At 59.7% G+C, this 21,051-nt stretch overlaps 2 protein-coding genes and 1 long non-coding RNA gene across 14 annotated transcripts; 2 read left to right on the top strand and 1 right to left on the bottom strand.

Moving 5' to 3' along the window:
- The first annotated feature begins 124 nt into the window (after positions 1-124).
- On the top strand, positions 125-1,161 carry LOC128908120 (interferon-induced transmembrane protein 5-like). Its single transcript, XM_054197713.1, has 2 exons — positions 125-305; positions 943-1,161. Exons 1-2 carry the CDS (start codon positions 129-131, stop codon positions 1,159-1,161), a joined length of 396 nt encoding a protein of 131 aa, XP_054053688.1. The 5' UTR covers positions 125-128.
- PGGHG (protein-glucosylgalactosylhydroxylysine glucosidase) lies at positions 937-20,343 on the bottom strand. Of its 12 annotated transcripts, none has more exons than XR_008465929.1 (16): positions 19,570-20,343; positions 13,380-13,647; positions 12,648-12,858; positions 11,652-12,087; positions 10,480-10,599; positions 10,153-10,284; positions 9,713-9,824; positions 8,772-8,844; positions 8,138-8,274; positions 7,317-7,450; positions 6,956-7,051; positions 6,358-6,455; positions 3,703-3,917; positions 3,470-3,609; positions 2,581-3,173; positions 937-1,825 (listed from the first exon to the last, which is right to left on the bottom strand). XR_008465929.1 is itself a non-coding variant. In XM_054198530.1 (14 exons), the coding sequence occupies exons 1-14, from the start codon at positions 19,645-19,647 to the stop codon at positions 3,545-3,547; spliced, it is 2,175 nt and encodes a 724-aa protein (XP_054054505.1). In that variant the 5' UTR covers positions 19,648-20,343; the 3' UTR covers positions 2,529-3,544. The 12 variants fall into 12 exon arrangements, 1 of the variants encoding a protein (XP_054054505.1); XR_008465930.1 differs by having other exon boundaries at positions 2,581-3,139; XR_008465927.1 differs by having other exon boundaries at positions 2,581-3,609.
- On the top strand, positions 18,840-20,558 carry LOC128908410 (uncharacterized). Its single transcript, XR_008465940.1, has 2 exons — positions 18,840-19,162; positions 20,337-20,558. It is a non-coding gene; the product is annotated as an uncharacterized LOC128908410 (long non-coding RNA).
- Positions 20,559-21,051: the final 493 nt, after the last annotated feature.

Raw genomic sequence — 21,051 nt, 5'->3', positions numbered from 1 at the left:
CTAGGGTTTATATATAGAGGAGAGGAGGCCACGCCATAGACAAGGACGATATAAAGGGGCTGCCCTGCCCGGCGGCCCCAGCCAGGCTGGTGGAGCAGGAGAGCCGCGGGGTGCCCCTCTCCGTGGCCATGGACACCTCCTACCCACGGGAGGACTACCTGCCCGTGCCATCCCACAAGCGGGACCCATCTCCCACCGGCCTCGTCCCCACGCCGCCCCGCGACCACCTCGTCTGGTCCATCTTCAACACCATCTACATGAACTTCTGCTGTCTCGGCTTTGTGGCGCTCGCCTTCTCCGTCAAGGTATGGGCGCCGAGCGGGGGTGGGAGACTCAACGTTTCGGGTCACCTGGGAGCCCTCCACGGGCTGGACTCCCCCAGGAGGCGCAGGGCATCTGAAACAACTCCTTGGGAGGGCTGGGCCGGGGGGGTGAGAGCCCAACACCTTCAAGAGGCTGCTTGCAGGCGATGCCATCCCTTGGTAAAGCCCCCACACTTTTCCTGCCACCTATTAATGAGGCTGTGAGACTTCCCCCCCGAAGATAACCACAGCACCCTGCCTCCACTGGAGGACCAACTGCTTCTTCCTGGAAGGTGCTGGGGGGCCACGGTGCCCCCGGCCCCTCTGCCTGCCCTGTGGCAGGAGCAGCTCCAGCTGGACTGGACCAGGGTGGAGAGACAGGGGAAAGCCAGGGCTGGAGCCAGCGAGGCTCCGAAAGAGAAAATCCCAGCGGCAAAGAAAGGGGGGCCCGAGGGGAGCAGCAGCGCAGGCAGCCAGGGATGGATGGAGAGCCACCCTCTTGGCTGGTGGGGGTCCCCCAGGGGACTAAACTGGGGGCTGGTGGGGGGGAGCCGAAGCCCCGTAGCCAGGCTGGGAGGGGGCACGGGGAGGGGGCTGGGGGCAGCCCGGGCGCTGCTGCCCCGTCTCTCGGCTGTTGCAGGCACGGGACCGGAAAGCGTCCGGGGACGTGGAAGCCGCTCGGCGCTTCAGCTCCAAGGCCAGGTGCTACAACGTGCTGGCCACGGCGGGGAGCGTGGTGCTGCCGCTGCTGCTGGCCGCCCTGGTCATCACGGGCGTCATCCACCTCTCCAAGCTGGCCCAGGAGTCCGTCGGCTTTTTCACCTACCAGTTCAGCCCGAGCGACGAGGAGGACAACTGACCGGTGGGCGAAGGGCTTGTAGAAACTACTTCGCACCGCTGGTGGCCCACCCAAACAGACCACTGGTCCAGTATAACCCAGCCACCACCCGTCTCTGCCACCCGGGGCTGTGTCCGCAAGCTTTCGTGCCCACGGGTCTGGGCGGCAGCAGCCCCACAGGCTGCATCTCCCCTCACCCTCCCCGCCTGATCCAGCACCCCCAGCCCCGCGGTGCCCGACCCCGGTTCCCGGCCACACTTCTGGGGGCAGCTCGGTTATTTTTTTTTAACTTGGTTTGGTTTTTTTTTTTACCTCCATTTATCCTGTGTGGAGCACAGCATCCCTCCGGCCTCCGTGGTCGCTATTTAAACCATTAAACCATATCACACATTGCCAGTCTTCTGCGTGCGTGTGTGTAGGGTGGGGGGGGCATAAAGGGACCATATAAATATGGCTTTTCACTCTGATCACACCCTTTGGGGCCAGAAGGAACAATCTCCACGACCCTTAGAACCACCCAGCCTAAAACAGCCGCAGCGCGTCGGGTTCTCACCGGCCGCTGAGGAGGGGAAAGAAGCGGGGAAGTTTCTTGGCCCCGTGGGGCCACACTCGAGCAGACGAGATGTCATCCCTCCGAGGGGAGCTGAGACTCATTGCAGGAAAGCAGAAGCCCCCCAGCGGGTCCCTGGGTGAGGACAGAGGGGAGAAGCGCAGGATGCAACCCCACTGCTCTGTGCTACCCCCCCATCGCCCTCTCCGGGCCTGATCCGGTTCATTCTGGCAACTGGACAAAACCCAGCCCTTTTGGGAGGGAACGGACGACGACACACGCTGACATCCCTTCTAGAGCCACCTGAGACCCGGCTTTATCCCCAGCCCCCCCAAAACCCCAATCCAGGTGCAGCCCACGGGGCTGTTATGGGGGGCGAGGGGACGGAGGCGTCCGTCTGCCCAGCCCTGCTGCCATTCGTCCTGCCCCGCTGCCGAGAACGGCTGCTAATTAGGGGTTGGGTGACTTTGGAGGAGGCCCGAGGGACAGCCAGCATAATTACAAGGTGGGGGAGTCGCTTTCCTCCCGCCCTAAGCGTTCCCACATGCCGCCTGGGGCGGGCAGCGGCCGCAGGGCTTTTTATAAACTCCGCGGGATTCGGCCGAGATTCCTGGGGTGTGCTCGGAGAGGGGCAGGGAGCGCCCACGCCGTCCCCTCGCTTTCACCCTCCTCTGCTCCAGCGGCGGCCGGGGGGCTGGGAACCAGGGCACCAAACCCAGCCCCGGGAAGGGGGTGCCAGAGGGGAGGGTGCTGCGAGGCGCAGGGCCGGGTGCCGGGGGGTACCGTGCCCTGCTTCGCACGCACGGCCCTTCCCCTTCCCCTTCCCTCCCTCGGGGCTTTCGGGGACACTGGAAATGCCTCGAGCCAACACACGGCATGTCTCTGCTCACCCTGAGGCTACTCGGCTGGAGGAGAGCTCTGCCCAGAAACACACCGCACTCCTCATCCCCTGACATAACAGCAACGGTAACTGCTGCCCCGGCTTCCTATCACCCTTCGAATGTCAAGTTACGAGGCTTTAACTGCAAATCTGCTTGAAAAGAGGGTTGATGACGCGGATAAGGGGTTAAAAACACCATAGGGATGTTTGAGGCCGAGTAACTCAAAAGAAAAGGAGCTGTGCGCTGCGCAAGTGGGGCTGAAACGCTTTTGGCTGTGCACTTCGTGACTAATATTTCTGCCAAAATAACGCTGGGCTCCAGCCTTACTTCCCGTCCACGCTGCCTTGGCAGGGTCTCTCGTTGCGGGGCTCTGCAGGATTTGGGGGTCCCGGTTGAGCGGCGTAGGGAAGCCCCGGCAGTCGCTGTGCCCTGCGGCCGAGGGATGCTCCGGGCAGGAGCGAGGTGGGGAAGAGCCGTGTCCGAGCCCCCGCAGCCCTTCCAGCCCCCGGGAGATGGCGGGGGCCGAGCCAGGACGTGCTGGGGGAGCTGGGAGTCAGCGCAGCTCGGGCTGGACCGAGGACAGATTTATCAGCTGGGGCATCCTGAGACATGCAGATGTTTAGAGCATAAACAAGCCGTGGGTGTCCAGAAAACTCATTTAAAACGGTCGCTTTCAGGCTTGATTTTGTCTCCTCTGCTAAGCGAGAGACGCTGAGGGGGAGCGAGGGGGCTCCGTGACCCTCCAGCACAGACAGGGGTGCTCAGCATCACCTGGGGAGCTGCAGCCATGGGGAGCGCTCGGAGCCCACCACCCCTCCCCGGGGCCGCAAAGAAGGACAGCACACACAGAGCGGTGGGGGCAGAGGGTTTATGCACAGCCTGGGACCCCCACCTTTACCTTCCCCCTCCGCCGACATCCGCTCTTCACCTTGTTTCTGCTGCTTTGGTGAGGAAAGCCCAGACCAGCCAAGGTCTAAGGTGTCTCGGTGGGTGACCTGTGAATCCAGCCGGCTGCCGTGGGGAAGGAGACGCTCTGCCCTACAACGAGAACCAACCTGCGTGAGGTATGGGAACGGTTTCTCCCCAGATTGTCTCTATTTCAGGAAGCGTGCCCAGGCGGTGATGCCGTACCTCCAGGCAGGGCAAGCCGCTGCCCCGACGCCTCCAGCACGGCTTCCAGGGGAGATGCCGCAGGGTGCCCCGGAGACTCGGTCACTGTGATCCTCATCTCTTCTCTGGTGATGGTGAACGTCAGTTTGGTGCCCAAGTAGGAGACGCCGGTGACTTTCAGCCTGTCGATGTCGTCGGGAAGGGCAGGGTCGAAGCGAAGGCTGGTCTTCATGATCCTGGAGAGGCAGGAGCAGGTCAGTGGTGGGAGCAAAGGGTGGCCCCAAAGCAAAGCCGCTTCGTGGGGGTCAACCCCCCCTTACTCTGTGCATCCGTGGGCAGAAAGAGTCCCCGGCGTGTCCCAAGGATCTCGGGGCTATTCCTGAACACACTGGTGAAGCACCTGCTGAAGAGCTACTTGGGCCGTGATTTCACAGCCCAGCACCCCGAGGCGTTCCTGTCCCCCTGCCAGTTCCTCAGCTGGGGTCTGTGCTGGCAAAACTCGGGGGATGCCCTGCTCTGAGACGGGGAGGGGAAGGGGCCCAGGAAGGAGCGGAGGTGGCCATGGACCCCGTCAGGAATTGCCATTGAAATCTGCTCACACGATGGGCACGGGCTCCCATGTACTGGAACTAAACTCCAGCCACATGAGGGGCTCAGGAGATGGCTGTAGCTGGGGTTTTTAGGATGCAAGTTCAAGCTTCAGCCACAACACCTGGCAGCAAGCGTCTGTTCTCACCTGCCATCGCCCTCAAAGCTACACGACGCCGGTGGGAGCTCACCTCGCACCTGCTGGAGATGCTCCTGGAAGTGGTGCTCAACTAAGTGGCGAGACACGCCTGACCACCAGCACTGCCCCGCTCCTCTGCAACCTGCCATCTCAACCAAGATGTGTCCACACAGCTCGGTTCTCGCTTTCCCTCCCAGCTATGGCGGGAGCAGGGCAGCGAGGTGGCCTTCAGAAACCCACACCAGCTCCCACTGCCCCCGGTCTGAAGGGCTTTAAACTCAGCACTGCTAGATGTGCTCCTTCACCAAAAGATAACAGTCAAGCAAACAGCTCGAATCCTTTCCCCAGGCCCTTACCCGAAGTCAAACAGAGCCCATTTGTGTGTTTTGGCTTTGGATGAAAAAAGATAAGGGTCACTGTTATCTCCTACTCAAACCTTGACACGCGAGAACTCTTGACCATCACCTCCAGCCTGTTGAGAGGGCTCAACGGACTGGAGAGGGCTCAGGAGACTGAAGAGCCCCAGCGGCAGGCCGACGCGCCGGCTGGGGCCCGTGGCTAACAACGGGCAAGGCAAGAGCGTGGCCTTGAGCGCTACGTAAGTGTCACCTCAACATCTGAGGAAATCTGGCTGGAGCCCCAGAGCCCGTGGCTTGAGCCTGTGCCGAGAGGGGCCCAACCTGACACACACAGAGCATCTAAAGACCTTTGAGCTTCTCAAAACCTGAGATTAGGGTTTTCAGTTGGGCACACGGCAGCTCACACCCAGCTCCACCAAGAAACTGGTGCGTTTCTCAGCAGTTTCTGGCCACACACACAGAGTAAAAACACATAGTTAGTGCTAGAAGAGGTCGCTGAGAACCAAAAGACTTGACAGTTTGATCCGTCCTCAATTAAATTAAGAATACGCTCAGGAGTCTGCTGCTTCAGGGCTGAAACCACCAGGCTGCTTTGGATACAAGACACAGCTTTGAAATTATATGAGCAGCTTAATGTTTTTTTCTGAGATATTTGAATGTGCGGCGACGCCAGCTGAGCACTGCCCCCAGAGGCACGCAGAGCCACGTCTGTGCAGATGGCAGATGGCTTCAGAGGGGCTGCAGGACCTCCTTCCATGCCACGTCCAAAGGAGATGGGATGTTATAGAGGACAAATTTAGGGAACGACATTTATCTTCCCAAGGGAATGACATTTAGCTTCCCAAACGTGCAGCTAACTCTCAAAGTGACCTGGAGAGAGTCTCTTACCTGTTCCAAATCTGTTTCCAGTCTTTAAAGTGGGAATAGGGCTACGGCAGCTCAGTCTGGCGGTAGAGGACTGGGGTCTTCAGTTACAAAGGTCCCCTTGGAAAGGCCACAGTGTATAATGTGTAATAAGCAGCCATCTTGTATTTGCCTGCAGGGGGATTGTATGGGCTCTCTCTTCAATTAGTGAACCAAAAGGCCAATGTAATCGGTGGGTCACAGCCTTTAAGCTTCATCCACACTTAGAGAAGAAACCAACGTTACAGCCACCCGTGGCGTGGGCAGGTCTGGATGTGTTCGATACACGGACATCAAAACGATACCCACAATCCGGAGCTCATACGGAGATGTCCCCCTTCACCGAGGGTGTCGAGTGGTGTCTGAAGAGCCCAGCGTTGGCCCAGCTTTGCCTCCTTTTGGAGCCAATGGCTTTCAACCCTGACTTAGCTGGAGGAAAAACGGACCAAAGCTTACCACTTCACAAAACTCCAGCCTGTTTTCCACCCGTGACTAACTGTCCCCAGCATCCACAGTTCATCTGGGATCGTTGATGTTCCTGCTTGTTCATTACCTGCTGGGAGCTTTGGAGGATGTTCTGGATGCTGCATGTTCCTTTCTTTTCCATGAGTTGCCTCAGCTAAACAGTAAGGTTTCAAGTGATACGTGGTCGCTTAGAGATTAAATGAGACATAACATAGGTCTCACCTGAACCCTGTGTAGCCAAAGAGGACGGCTTGCAAGAATCCACCCATCCCTGTCAAGAAGTTCACAGCTCCTGACCCGTCTGAGTTCTCCACCCAAATCTGCTCCAGCAAGAGAGAGAAATGACTCAACAGTGGCACTGGGGCTCTTCATACAGTCACGTGGGGTTGAATACGTTTGTCATTGTCACTGTCACATATCTGGGGTGTTGCAACGACCGTGCCCTGCTGCCCATCCCGGCATGAGGCGGTGGGTGGGCTCTGGTGGGGCTCTAAGTACCTCCGCCGCCATTCCCTTTCCCACGCCCGCAGGCAGAAGGAAGCCCGGGGTGAGCGTGACACTGACCTGTGGCTTTGTGTTGCCTGGTAGGAAGGAAGCAGACGCCTCCTTATTGCCCTTTGGAAGCACGCAGAGAAGAGAGCGAGCGTGCGGCTGCCTAGCTCAGTATAACAATAGCCCCATAACCCAGTGACCGCAAGTACAGTCAGCATGGGCTCCAGTCCAAGGGACGGCTGCCAGTGTGATGGGACCTACTTGGGAACGGGCAGGGTAGGAACAAGAGGTGTTGGTCAGAGGGAAGCAGCCACGCCACGCAGCTGACCTTGAAGGGCTCCGTGATGTTGCTGAAACACTTGTTCAGTTGGCTCTGGGCTCTCTGCACCTCCTTTAGCTCCAGCCAGCCCACTGCAAACATGCTCTGTGGGAGAGAAAACCGTCCTTCCACCAGCTGCCATCTCCCCGGGGGTGACAAGATGGCAAAACCTTCAGTGACACCACAGCTGGCGTCCTTCTGACCCAGCACAGACATCTTCAGTGCGCACCTCTAGCTCTGCGCTATCTGCCCACGTTCCCCACAGCAGGTCTGACAAATCGTGCCCGTTGAGGGGCTGGCAGCAAGTAACTCGGATGGAGACAACCACCTCATGGGTGGCCCCCCCCTTAGGCTTTGCCCCTCTCCTTACCCAGGTCATGGCTGGCCCACCCGGCTCAGTGGCGGGTTCATACGTCTCCAGGTCATTTCTCCGGACCTCGGGGCTCATGGGGTGCATCAGCGGGAATCCCAGCAAGACGACGTCAGCCTGTTTCACGGGCTCTCCTGGGGAAGGGAGTCAGTCCGACCACGTTTGCCAGCTGGGAACAACTGGCAGACTGGGTGTCTATTTACCCATGCGGGGCACGAACCTGACAACTCATTGCTGCCTTGCTAAAGGCAGACCAGAGCAGCAGCTCGTGGTTTGTTGAGGTAGGACACAGGCGCAGCCCTGACATGATGGTACCCGAACGGTGTCACCTGAACTTCAGGTGCAAAGGAATAGCTCCCATGATCCCTAACGGTGAGAAAGGGGACACTACACTGAGCGTGCATCTCCACTGGAACCAGCCCCTTCACTTCCAGAGGACCAGGGGTTCCTGGAAGGACAACGCATGGCACTTGACCTTGGAAAGATAGACCTAACTCTTCGCTATGAACCCATTGCTGACTTCTCATCTGCAGCCCGGTACTAAAAGTCTCTTCCCACTCTCTCTGTTCCCAAAGTTCTTAGTTTTATGAGCCCACTAATGAGAAACGATCTGCAAAGAGGCAGAAAAACCATCTGCAAGCCAGGCTCTCCACACCAGCAACCCACACGCGCACTTGGAGAGACACGCTGGAGATCGTTACTTCAGCCAACCGCTCAGCCGCTGTTCCCGTCTTTGAACCAGTCGGAGTCCCCACTTCTCGCAGGCTTACAAAGAAAGAGCAGCGGCCAACTGAAAGGTCTGCTGCTGCCTCTCCGCTCACCTGGGCTGTAACCGTCGTACTCGGGATGGTATTTCTTCTCCACATTAAAGGGCACTTTGAGTTTCTTGGCACAGTCCGCCCACTCCTCTGGCACGGGGATCAACAAGTCCCGAGCAACGTCAGCTGCAAAATTTAAGCTGAAAAGAGGCGAGGAACAATTCTTCATGTCAGGCATAAGGTGCCTGTGACCCCCTCAGAGAGGGGAAGAGAAGAAAGGGAACAGAAAGAGCTAATTGAGCCATAACTGCAAAGAAACAGCTATTCTGAAAGAACACGGGTCAAAGTTTCAGCTTGGGGTAACAGCTTGCTGGAGCTGGGAGTCTGTTCCTCTAGCCTTAGATGTCTCCAGCTGGCTAATTGTACAGACATCTCCCAAAAGGCAGGGAGAGGAACCCCCCTGTGAAGTGAAATCCCTGCCGGTCTCATGTGGACCTGAAGCAGGTCAGATGAGCCACCACGGGACCACCTACTTCTTTCCGCTGACTGTAAAGGCCGGCAAAGGAGACCAGCTCGGAGAGAGGTATGTGGAGAGAGGAAAGCTGTGTCCCACGCGGGGAGCCCTGCTGCCTCCTACCCCTGCCAGGCAGAGCCGAGGAGAGATGGGGCCAGTGCTTCAGCGAGGCACAGGCGTTACCTCCGCTGGGCCACGGCGTTGGTGTAGGCAGAGTTATCAACCCGGCAGTGATGCTCGTCGGGGGGCATGACACCTGGAGGAAGAGGAAAGGGGACACTTCACACCGCAGCCCGGCCGAGGTTTGGCACGGCTTCGTGCCCCTCCTCGGGGAAGGGAACCCCTCCCGCTGCAGCGATGCCTGCCCACGCGGCGAGGAGCTGCCTCTGCTTCTGGCAGCGACCTTGGTGCAACGCTCAATAGAGAGAACAGAAGCGGTGCTTGTTGTGAAGGAGAAACAGCCTGTCTGCAGCTTTGGCTGATAGGCAGCAGATACCTCAACCTGAGGGCATCTCCCTCCCTTCACAGGCAAGGTGACCTTCGAGTCATTAATTCTTTCAAGTCACCCAATCAAGTCAATCAAGTCATTAAATCTTCCCCCAGCTACAAGCTCAGCTCCTTCCTCTGCTGCTTTCGTGCAGATTGTCCCCAGGAGGAGGGATGGCCATTTCCCAAGAGGAACATGGCACCAACGGCACCAGATGTCCTTCAAGGGATTGAACTCCGGCAGGCTCCCAGGGGATTTAAACTCAGGTCTCTTAGAAAAAAGTCCTTCCTCTCCAAAGCCCTTGCACTCTGTTTTCTCTAAGTGCCACCAGCCACAACAGCAGATCTGAAGGCATCCATGCGTGTGGCATCAGCTCGTACCACTGTGGAAGGAGACATTTAGAGGCGTCCTATGAGCGGCAAAGGGCTGTGAGAAAAAACAGCCGGTACTGTGGCACTGGAAGAGAGCTGAGCATCTTGTCTCGTGTTCGCGTGGACACAAACATTATCTGTGAGACATTCCAGAGGACAGGAGCCTGAAGATCCCATGCACTCCTGTCCAGGTCTAGCCACAGGGGCTCCAAGCCTCTGCTTGGAAACCTCTTCCCTACAAACAGGTCGGGCGGTTGCTGAAGTACCTCTGATGTGGTAGCATTGCTCCTCCTCGCTCCACACCATCCTGCTGCACCAGTACTGAGCCACGGCATCCACCAGCTCCCAGCCTCCATCCTCCCGGAACAGCTTCTGGTCCTGGAGGGAGCCGAAGCCCAAGAGAAACAGGGACATGAGGGAGACTCAACCAGACCCAAACGCAGCGGGAGGACAGGAGCTCTAAGGAGATGGATGTAGCAGGAGGAAAGGTCAGAAAGCTGGCCTGGACTGAGCCAACAGGATGCTGAGTCGCCCACGAGGAGCAAGGACAGAGGAGGCAGGGCTGAAGAAGGGACCCTGGGGTGCTACGGGCAATTCTGACGGGAGCAGACAGCAGCAGAGTCTCTCTGGGAAGGGACAGTGACAGTCACCAGATGCCCTGCAGGCCTTGCCACTGGGCCATCCAGGGGGCACACGCTCCCTTTACCTGCGTGGTGTAGTAATACTGCTCAAAGGCCATCAAAACGTCCCCAGTGATGTGGATTTCTTGGGCTCCATAGATCTCCTCCGGGCAGACTTCCCGGCCAGTGGCTGCACTCTCCCATGGGAACTTAGCACCCTGCCAGGAGAAGACATCCATGAGGCAGCTGAGCACAACATCTTGAGATGTTCTCTGTCCCCTGTCCACCACCCGCGGGCAATGCGCTGCTCACAGCCCCCAGATGAAACCAGAGCCAGCAAGGAAGAGCAAAGCCCGGCTTTGGGTGACAGCAGCTGGGCTTCCTTGTCCTCAGCCCACCATCGCTGTCCCCACCTTGTAGCCTTGCTCCTGCGCGTTGCATAAGGCTCCGTCCAGCGTGCGAATCCGGTACTCCAGGATGGCTCGGGCAGCTTCAGGGTAAAACAGCAGAATGTTCGGGAACATCCAGGTGTCCTGGGAACATCCAAGCAAGGCAAGATAGTGGGACTGGCTGGCGGGGCACCCGAATGCTCCCACCAACCTTCACCTTTCAAATCCACCCCCATCCCAAATGCTCTGACTGTGATTTTGCTCCTAATTGAAGGTGCTGTCCCGTGGGTTTGCTAAAGGGGGTAAGCCCATGAGGGCTTTCTGCCCATGCCTGCTACTCTCTGCTCATCACCCACCCGGTACCCCACCAGGGTGGTCTCAGCAGGACCTCCCATCAGGCAAGAGAAGGGAGGCAGGAGTTCTCCGAGGCTCTGGGGAGGGTCAGAACCACGCGCGTCACCAGGAGGAATGCGCACAAGGCCCACAGGACCAAGAAGCCCTTGCCCGCTGGAAGACCAGAGGGGCTTTGGCGCAGGAGCCTCGTCACCACCCAGCAGCGGCTCCTGCTCACGCCGTGCGACCGTCATGGGGCTGTGCGGCCGTTCGGCGCGGCTGCTCGGAGAGAAGACATAAGCCTCTGGCTGGGGCAAAGCCACCCAGCCCAGCCGGGCTGCCGAGTACACACCAAACCCACGTCTGAGGGCTGCGTGTGCCCGCCACAGAAAACGCCTCTGGTTTTCCAGCGGTTCGGGCACAATAGGGCTCGCCGGTGCCACCGAAGCTGGGAGGAGAAGGGCAGGTTTCAACTTGCTTCGTTTTAAAGAGCCAGAAGTTGGTGCCGTGCTCTAAGCCAGGCACCGAAGCTCCCTTGGCAGCCCCAGAGCTCGGCTGGGGAAGGGGCTGCCTGCGGTGGGGTCTCTCCTGCCCCTCGCCCCCTCTGGCTACGCAGCAGCCCCAGGCAGCCGGCTTCGACTTCGGCCATTCGCTTTTGAGCTGGAGGATGGCCCGGGAGAGTGACGCCAGGGCTCGGGCTGGGTCTGGGCTGATGGTGCCATCAGAGCAGGAGGATGCTCTCCATCGAGCGGCTGGTGCCAAGGTGTCCCTATCTGGGGGAGGGGGCTCCCAGCAGCCTCCTGCGGAGTCTCCTCCATGCTGTGCAAAGCCCCCCGGCTACAGCTAGCACGGCCTCCACCCACCTGGTCCCAGAAGACGTGTCCCCAGTAGTCCTCGCCTCGAGTGCCGTTGGACAAGCCGCCAGGGCTGATGCCGTGGAAGAGGAAGCCTGGGCTGCCCCGGGGTGGGATGGCGCTCAGCAGGTAGTAGAGACACCCACGGAGGGCCTGCCGCAACGGCAGAGGTCCATCCAGGTCTACGGAGCATCCTCGCCACAGCGCGGCCCACGCACGGGCATGGGAGGAGTGCAGGGAGCCGGCAGCCGCCAGGGCCAGCCCCTCGCTGTAGCTCCCCTTCGCCTCCTCTTCGCTCTCGGCCACGGCCGTCAGGAACTCCCAGCGTCGCTCCCGCTCCTCCCCGCCCAGCGTCAAGGCTTGCGGCACCGGCGTCCAGAGCATGTGGACGGTGGGACGGGGTCCCCCCTCCACCTCGGGAACCAGCGTCTGCCCGTAGACGTAGCTGCAGGAGGCAAGGAACAAGCTGGGAAGGGGGAGCGGAGCAGGTGGGACTCCATCCACGTCCACCCACGCAGAGGGCACCTCCTCCAGAAGTTGAGCATCAGCTCCTGTGGCCCCCCCCGGGACGGAAGCTCCCTTGTCCCCACGCTTCAGTGCAGCTGCCGTCCCACCCCAAAGCGCAGGAGCCTGGAATTCGTCACAACTGCTCCCCAATCCCAGCAAGCCGTTTCTAGAGGTTATCTGCTCCAAACTCACCATCTCGCCCAGACTCACTTCCCTGTAATCACACCTAGTCCCTGCGGCCTTCACTGGTCTTTTACATGTCAGTGTAAGTAATAGTTCCAGACTTGCAACTAATAAAAGTGTTTCTAGACGTAATTTTGGGGTTTTTTTAATATACCTGCCAGGAAGAAGCAGATTTGCACAACCCTCCACGCTACTCACATTTCAGTCTAGCTCTAGCTTTACTTTTGCAATTTATTTCCTAACGTTGAGCAGGGCAGCGTGCAACGGCCCATGAAGGACGTGTTCAGGGCAAGGTCCCCCACCACCCAAACTCACTGTGCTCCCTGGAAGTCTGGCCCTTGGTTCAGGTCCAAGTCCTGGCTCGTTGGCACAAAAGGAGTGTGGAGCTGGACCGTGACGGGTCGGGTGGTGGGAGCCGATCGGCGGATGGTGATGCTGAAGACCATCAAGTGGACAAGGGAATGGTGAGCGTAGACATGATGGGTGGCTGTATAGTCAGTTGACTGAAGCACGTGGCTGAAGGTTCCTGCAAGCACAGACAGAGCCATCAGCATTTTGACCCCCCAGGTCTGCCCCGAACTCCTGCCCTTCCTACTGGTTCCTACAGGCAAAGGGACCGCCTTTCCCAGGTCCAGATCTGAACACAGCTTTTGACTGGGCAACACTGTTAACTCGCTGAATCTGGCCAAGCCCCTGAGGAATGCTTTGTGCTATAAAACGTTTTAACAGGCTTCGCATTTAAACAGTGTTTGCCGAGCCTGGCTCAGCAGGGGTTGAGATACGCTCTGAAGATCGCTCTTATTCTCATAAGAAAGGGGAATTTTCCACTTGCTCCAACATGACTGCGGAAGAACAACACCCCGCAGGTGGATGGAGAACGGGGAGAAGAAAGATGCGACCTTGTGGAAGAGGCAACATGGGTAAAGAGACTTTTGACTTCTAGAAGAGGGTCACCAGCAGTTAGGGGGAAAGAGTGACGGGTGCCCGAGATGAAGATCCGACAGGAGCAGGGGGACGGGGAGATCCTGCCCCTGCTCTGCGTTTTACCCGTCCGGGTGTTCAAGGTGAAGGTCTCGGCCAGGCTGCCTGCACCCGGCACCCTCATCCTGACGTTGACGGGGCTGGGGACGTCGGCACGGTGCGTGTCTCCCACTGCCCCGTTGTAGACGCCGTTGACGTGGAGGACGTCCCGGTACACACGGGTGCCCAGGTAAGCGTTGGTGACCGTGGCCAGCAGCCGTGGGTCCGAGGGCAGAGAAGCGGAGGTGAAGATGGCGGGGTCCTCTTTGCTGTCAGCCATCGCCACCAGCCCGAGCTGCAGAGCAACAGCAGCAGGGTCAGGCCAAGGGTGGAAGGGAGGGAGCCGGGGCAGCCTGAGCGCGGCCACCACTGAAAGCGGGGGCTGCAAACCGCTTCTCCCTCTGTAACCTCCCCGTAACACCCCGGCCACCAGCAAAGCTGCGCTGGCCTCCAGCCTCCTCCCGCCCCCAGGGTCTCCAGTCCTGTTACTCTCCCCTCTGAAGATCACCACTGGTTTTCCTCCAGCCCAGCCTTCCTCCCAGTGCCGGCAGCGCGTCTCCTCCGCCCGGGCTCATTTCCCCCTCGGCACCTTCCCTTGTTCCCTCTCGGCTCCAGCCGCGCCCCGGCCAAGGCTCCTCCAGCCCACCAAACCTCACCGCATCGGCTTCGTCGCTTCTCCAATCCCCCCCTCTTCCTCTTCTGCCGCCCTTTCCATGACAACACCTCACCAGTTTCTCCCAATGCAGCGCAGCCACCTTCCTCTTCTTTCCTCCTCTTCCTCCCGGGGCTGTGCCGTGACACGACCAAACGCTCTCCTGTGGCCTCAGCGGCCCCCCGTCTCCCCGCTCCCCCATGCTCCCCCGCTCCTGCCTCTCTAGCTCAGCCTCAGGCACTGGCTTGCTCCATGCCAGCTTTTTATTCCATTGATATTTATAAACGTGTCCAAAGATGCATATGTGTTTATATATTATACGTAAATATATAATAAAGATATAGACACATATAAACAGCACCTTACAAGCTGGTGCCTGGCACCGCGGAGCCCCCGGGTAGTGCAGACATGGTGACACAAGGCACTGAGGGACCCTCCAAGCGGAGCCGGGGCAGCACGAGAGCAGTGACCCCCCCCCGGCCAGGCTGGCGGCCCCCAAAATCCCTCCCGACAGCAGCCGGCAGCTCTCGGGGACGGACGGCTGGGCTCCCTCACGCCAGGCGGTGCCCGAGATGGAATTGTGGGGAAAATCCTCCTCCCGCCTTCAGGAAAGTTCAACCCCCCCAAGCCGGGGCGGTGGGAAGGGAGGGGGGGGCTCTTGCCTTGGGTCTGGGGCCGAGCCTGAGCAGGCGGAGGCGGCTGCCGCGGGGCTCCCGCGCGGGGAAAGACGGAAGTTGCCCAGAGGAGAAAGAAGGAAGGAAATAACTTCCCCCCCCCCCCTTAAAAAACTAATAAAATAATTTAAAAAATAAAGTTGACGTGCAGAGGTTTGCGCAGAGGAGTTCACTGCCCGTGGCGGGGAGCGCAGAGATCCCGGGGCTGTGCTGCGCTCCGGGGAAGGAGGAACTGGGAAAGAAAAACCAGTCCCCGACGAGTTATCACCTAAAATCCAGCTGAGCGACGCGGCAATGGCCCCGCTGGAGACGTGCTCCGGCCAGAGCGGCGCACGCACCTCCGCAGCCGCAGCTACGTGTGACAACCGCCCTTTGTCCCCCACCAGGCTCCAGCCCTTTCCCTCGCCTGCCTTGGGAGGGAAGGGATCCACACACCGGCTTTGGCAGGCTCTTCCCGGCTTCCCTCCTGGGAACCCTCTGCCACAGCTTTTCCAGGGGCCGGTGAGCCCCATGGCCGGCACCCGGCCCCACATCTCCCAGCCCCATGGCTAGCACCCAGCCCCACTTCTCCCAGCCCCATGGCCGGCACCCACCCCACGTCTCCCAGGCCCTGGCATCTCCTGCAGCCCAGTACAGATGGAGCAGTGTTTCACCGGGCTGTCCCCGAGGAGGGCCAGGTCACCCACAGCTCCACACGGAAGCGCCCGTCCTTCACCGCACTGAGCTCCACCACGCACCGGGGCCACTCCACCTCGGGCACGGCACCTGTCCCCAGCAGGTCCTTCGCCCCGGTGTCACCGTGCCCTGCTCTGCCCTCGCTGCCATGTGGGTCTCTGGAGGGATCCGTGTCCGAGTTTGCCTGGCAGGAGTCCCGGAGACAGGGCAGACGGTGCAGGACTCGCGTCCTCTGGGCACGGCCAGGTCTCCAGCGACCTGTTTCGCTGCAGACCTTTTTGGGCTGGCAAAGCTCCCGCTGCCTCATGCTGCAGGGGAGCCAAAGACCAGATCCCGCAACTGTCGAAACCAACGGCCAAAATTCACCCCACGCCACGTCCTTCAGCGGAGGGAGGTGACGGCCCCCCCATAGACGCTTTTGCTCCCCATCAAACACGGTGAGCGTAGGACAGCACAGAAGTCCTGCGTTAGAACCCAAGCTCGGGGGGAAATAAATAGCAAATTACCGCAGATCTAAATGGGTATTCCCCCCGGATCCCAGGCACGGCTCCAGCTCACTGGAAGATGGAGGCTCCCAGATCCACCCGTTACATGACGCTGCGTCCCTTCTGTCTCAAAGCCTTTCCCGCTCCCTGCCCCACGCCGTGAGCCGTCCCCGAGCTCAGCCCAGGGGCAGCCCCCTCCTCTCACCCCAAGGGTCCCTGCTCAGCCCCCGTGTGTCAGAGGGCCACCACCTCAGCGGCTTCTCCGTCCCCCCGCCCCCGTGCAGCGCGTTCGGCCCCCGCAGAGAGCGGCCCCCGCAGCGGGAAGACACCGCGTCCTGCCCTTGCGCCGCAGACAGATGCCGAGCCCCCTCCCGACCTCCTGCCCCGGGGCTCGGAGGAGGATTATCTCATTGAACAATCCACCATTTACAGGATAGATATTACAGATCTGTTCTCCTCTCCATAAATCCGCAGAAAAGCCAGTGCCCGGCTGGAGCAAAGCTGCCATCAGCGCCAAGGAAGTGAAAACGTGTTTCCTTGCTCCAGCAGCAGCGGAGACCCCGCGTCTCTGCCGGCTGTGCTTGGGAAGGTGGCAGCTCCTCACGGCGGGACCAATCCCGACGGATTCCGCCTCAAGCCACCACTGCCAGCCCCAAAGAGCAGGTCCGGCCACGGCTGAGGATGCTCCGACAGGAGGAACAAGGTCAGAGACCGCACTGGAAACACGGCGTGGGCTGGTAGGGAAGAGACTGGCACAGAGAGGCGATGGCGTCTGTCCTACCGCCGGGGCCAGCCATGCTAAACCAGGCCAAAGGAAGGGTTTTCCATGGGAATGCGGTAACATGTCCTCAAGTGGCCTTTCTGCCAGAAAATACCCAGGGAGGAAGCTGAGGAAGAGGAGGAGGAGCAGGAAGGATGTCGGGCTTAAGAAAAAGCTGCTGTATGCCTGCTTTATCAAACCACAATTATTCATCTGCACAGTACGATTTTCTCCTGGATAAGGCAGGGCAGAGGCAAGTTTCTCTAAGAATTTCAGGAGAAATCCATGAACCACGTCTGTCCTCTACCACCAACTGCTTCTCCAGCTTCTCAAGGATTTCAATTGATCCTTTCCTTTAGCTCCTGTTCAAAACCAAATTTGCAAGCTTTATCCTCAACAACAAGATTATTATGGAATCACGGAATGGTTTGCGTGAGAAGGGACCTTAAAACCCACCCAGTGCCACCCCCTGCCCTGGGCAGGGACACCTCCCACCAGCCCAGGTTGCTCCAAGCCCCGTCCAACCTGGCCTTGAACCCCTCCAGGGAAGGGGAATTGTTCCAGACATTCGTATTTCCTTCTCCTGCTATTCACAGAAAACACAACGCCGCCTTTCACAGCTGCCCCGGGCCGACACAGCCACTCTTGCTGTCACCCCGGCAGTCCCCGTGATGCTCCTCAAGCTTTTGCCGCGGAGGAGAAGCTTGATCTACCAGAGTAACAGCAGGTTTCAGGGAGGTTTTCAGGGAGGGGCCGAGGCGCAGGAACGCTCCCCCTCTTTCACACCTTCCAACACTGAGCACGGGAGGGGGTCTGAGGCGTCTGCTTCGGTGCGGGGCCTACGGGGAGTGCGGCTCCTGTCCCAGCAGCTCCCTGGGCAGAGCGGTCCTTCCGCGTCGTTTGGTCTGGACTCACCGGAACAGAGCCAGAGCCGCTCACGGCCCGCGGGCAGCCGGGGCAGGGTGGGGAGGGAGAGGGCAGCTGCCTGCGTGCTCCCTCCTGACGAGGAGGAGGAGGAGGAGGAAGAGCCGCTCCCAGCGAGACGCGGGTCATCACTAAGAGCAGCATGAAGCGGCACAGCAAAACGTGGGTTTGCTCTAGAAAACGGGCCGAGGGGGAAGCAGGTGAGTGTGAGATGTCACCGCGGGGGGTTCCTGGAGGCCGCTCGCCCCCGGTCTCACAGGGGCAGGGGTTTTGCGAAACCGCGCAGAAGAAAAACCTTGGCTGCAGGAGGCTGCGCCGCCCCCCAGCCCTGCGCCTGCCGCGGAGGTCGGCGACTGGCAGGTGGGCGCCGAGGAGCCAGGGGAGGGGAGGGCAACCCCTGGCAAAGGCAGCCGCGAGCAGCAGACGCCAGGTGAGAGGGTTGTGTTGCTGCTGTTGGATCTGAGCAGGCAGCTTTCCTCAGCAAACCCACCAGCCAGGGCCCTGCAGCCCCCCCTGCCATCGCTGAGCGAAAACCTGCCCCTTCCCGAGCCAGCCGTGCTGGGAGAAGGGCCCTGAGCTCCTTCCAGAGGCAAGACCCAATTTCATCCCGCAGAAGGACCTGCTGCGACCCTGGAGCCCGGGAGCTGCCAGGAGAGTCGGGGAGAGGAAGGCGGCATTCCCGACGCCGGGAAGGAGAACTTCGAGCAGGTCTGTATAAATCCTGGCAAACTTTCTGCAGAGCTGTTTTTAAGGGCGAGAAGGACAGGGGTGGGTTACTCAAAGCGGGCACGTGCTGAGGTTGGAGCGACACCGTTCCTGCCGCTGACGGGCACCCACACGGCAGAGGAACAAGACCCAGCCCGAGGCGTTCAGCCACTTCTGCTCCCAGGTCGGGGCACGGTGGAAGTGGCATTTGGAAACTCCAGCCCAACCCCATCAAACACCGGCAGCGGATCTGCCGGTGCCTGCGAGGCTCCATGGCCGAGGCACTCACTGGAGAGACACCACGGTGTGAGGAGCAGCCTGCGCAGACCTGGTTTTGAGCCTACGCAAACACTGAACCACGAGGGAAGGGGGAGAAGCCGTCGCCACGGACGGGACACGAGGTCCTGCTCGCTGCCGTCAGACAGAGGACATCAGGCAGCGCCTCCGCAACAGCTTAAAAAAAGTATATTGTGTTTTGAGTGCCATAAATTTGAAAAGGCCCGAGAGAAGAGGTCTGCTCTCCAGCAGAGCATGGCAGAGAGGTCCCACCTTGCTGGCTGGGGATGGAGTTTTCGGCCTCAGAGGTGCGGGGAGTCGGGTGCTGCTGGGGAAAACCACCCAAAAAAAATTAAGGGAATAAAAAAAAAAAAAAAAAATTAAGTAGTGAGCAATTTGGGAAAATCCTGCCTTTTAAGGGTTTTCCGGTGGGAGAGCGGCAGGCCCCGTGCCGAGGGGTGGCAGCGGGGGCGGGCGGTGGCAGCGGGGACCGGTGACGGGCCGGGCAGCTGCAGCGGGGAGAGCGGCACCCTCGTCCTGCCAGCGCCATGCGGGGCTTTCAGCAGGGCTCCCGGCTGCTGGCCGCCGTCCTGCGGACCCCACGCGTCCCCCGGGCACCCATCGCCTCCAAACCGCCCGAGCACCCGCTCTCTGCCGCCGTGAGTAGCCTGGGGGGGGGCTGGAAATAAAAAAGGGAGGGGGGGACCCGCTTGCTCCCAGGGGTCGGAGGGGAACAACCCCCCCCTGCATTATAGCCCAGTTATTTTTGATGGGAGTGAAAGCAAAAGGGGAGAGGGGAGAAAAAGGAGGAAAGGTGCCCCCAGAGCAGCAGCACTCAGGGGGGCGCACGCCCCACTCCCCACCTTCAGCTCCTGCTTCCATTTTATTTTATCCTTTCAGCCCCTTTTTTAACCTTTGGGCGTTACGCTACCTGCTGAGGGTCCCCTGTGGCCCAGGGCTAAGCAATGGGGCAGCTCCAGGGCCTCAGGGAGGAGGTGGCAGCCCCTCAAGTCACCCTGCCAGCCCAGGGACGGACCCCGGGCCCCCCCTTCCATGGGACACTCACCCCAAAGCCAGTGTCCCCGTAGGCACGGAGGGGGTCTGCTGTCATCGCAGAGCCGGGGCGCGCAGGTCCCTGCGTCATCCCTGCCCTGGGGATGATCCCCACCACCACCACAGGAGCCGCTCCGGTCGCAGGGACCCTCCTGGCCCTGGTGAAAGGGGCTTGGGAAAAGGAGCGTTTCAGCAGAGATCCTGGCTGGGTTTCACCTCCAGCCTCTGCTTGTAGAGTTCACCCCCCGCTGCCTTTCCAAGGTCTGCAACAGAGTGCTTTGTGAGCCTAGAGGCTCTTTTTGTAGCCAGATAAAAAGAGAAATAAGAGTGACAGCGCAAGGGGTTAAGTGCTGCCCTGGTGCACCAGAAATAGAAGAGGCTGCTGCTGGTTGCCATTCGCGCCACAAAGTCATTTGAAAGTCAGGCCCAGCTGCTTCTGGAAGCACCGCGAGCTGGAGGCTGGCTGCGACTGAAGGTCACAAGTTGCTCGGATTTCCCCACGAATGTCATGACTGAGAAACACAGAGTGACTGGGACAAACCTGTAGAGCAGCCAGCTCAGCCCACCGTTGGTGGAAACCGCTGTGATTACCCAAATCTCCCTCCCACATCCCCCCGGGGTGTCCATCTGACAGCCTGGACAGAGCAAGGAGCGCGGACATGGGCGCTTGAGCCGCTGCATTAGACACGGCACCAGCGTGTGACCGTCCCGGGAGCCCCATGGCCACTGCGGCCACCGCAGGGCCGTCCCACTCATCCTTCTGTTCTTCCCCCGCCGCAGGAGCAAGCCATCGCCTTTTCCGTGATGTCCGCCTGCTTCCTGGTGCCAACAGCCTGGGTCCTGGCACACGTGGAGCACTACAAGAGCCGAGCAGAGTAAGAAGTGGCAAGAGCAGCCTGCACCCCGCTGGGAGCAGAACTAGGAGTGATGATCAGACCACAGATCTTCACCGGGAAGGAACCCTCTGAGTTTGTTCATTAAAAAAAATCACATTAGCGTTAAGCATGATGGCTTGTTGGTTTTGCTTCAACCATGTGCTCGTTGTGTTGGGCAGCACGCCGTCCCGCAGGCGCTATTCCCTCATCGGCTGCACCGGCACCGATAGTCCCCCATCAGCAGGGACACACATCTCCCGCCTGAGCTTTTACCTTGCACAGTCGCGGCGAAGCGTAGGGCGGAGACCAAGGAACCACTCACAGCACTAGCGAGGAAGCAAAAAGCAAGTTAAATTCCTCACAAGGAAATACTCAAAGGCTGTAGGCGACACTTGAAATGGCCCACAGTCTGGGTGCTGCACATCCAACTGCTCCTCCTGCATGAAGGGCCTCTCCCCCCTGCCCCGAAAACAGAAGTTTCCCAAATGATTCGTGTCAGGGAAGCAGAGCGCCAGCACTCGCTCACACACACTGAAGGTTTGGGTAGCGAATACCTCCAGGCATCTTAGAAAAACCTCTGAACAAGTGCCATAATTCGCCTGGATCCTCACCTCAGTGAA

The sequence above is a fragment of the Rissa tridactyla genome, chromosome 4 (genome assembly GCF_028500815.1).
Source record: "Rissa tridactyla isolate bRisTri1 chromosome 4, bRisTri1.patW.cur.20221130, whole genome shotgun sequence".
Taxonomy (NCBI): domain Eukaryota; kingdom Metazoa; phylum Chordata; class Aves; order Charadriiformes; family Laridae; genus Rissa; species Rissa tridactyla.
Note: the sequence above shows the minus strand (reverse complement) of the source record. Positions and strands in the feature narration are given on the sequence as shown.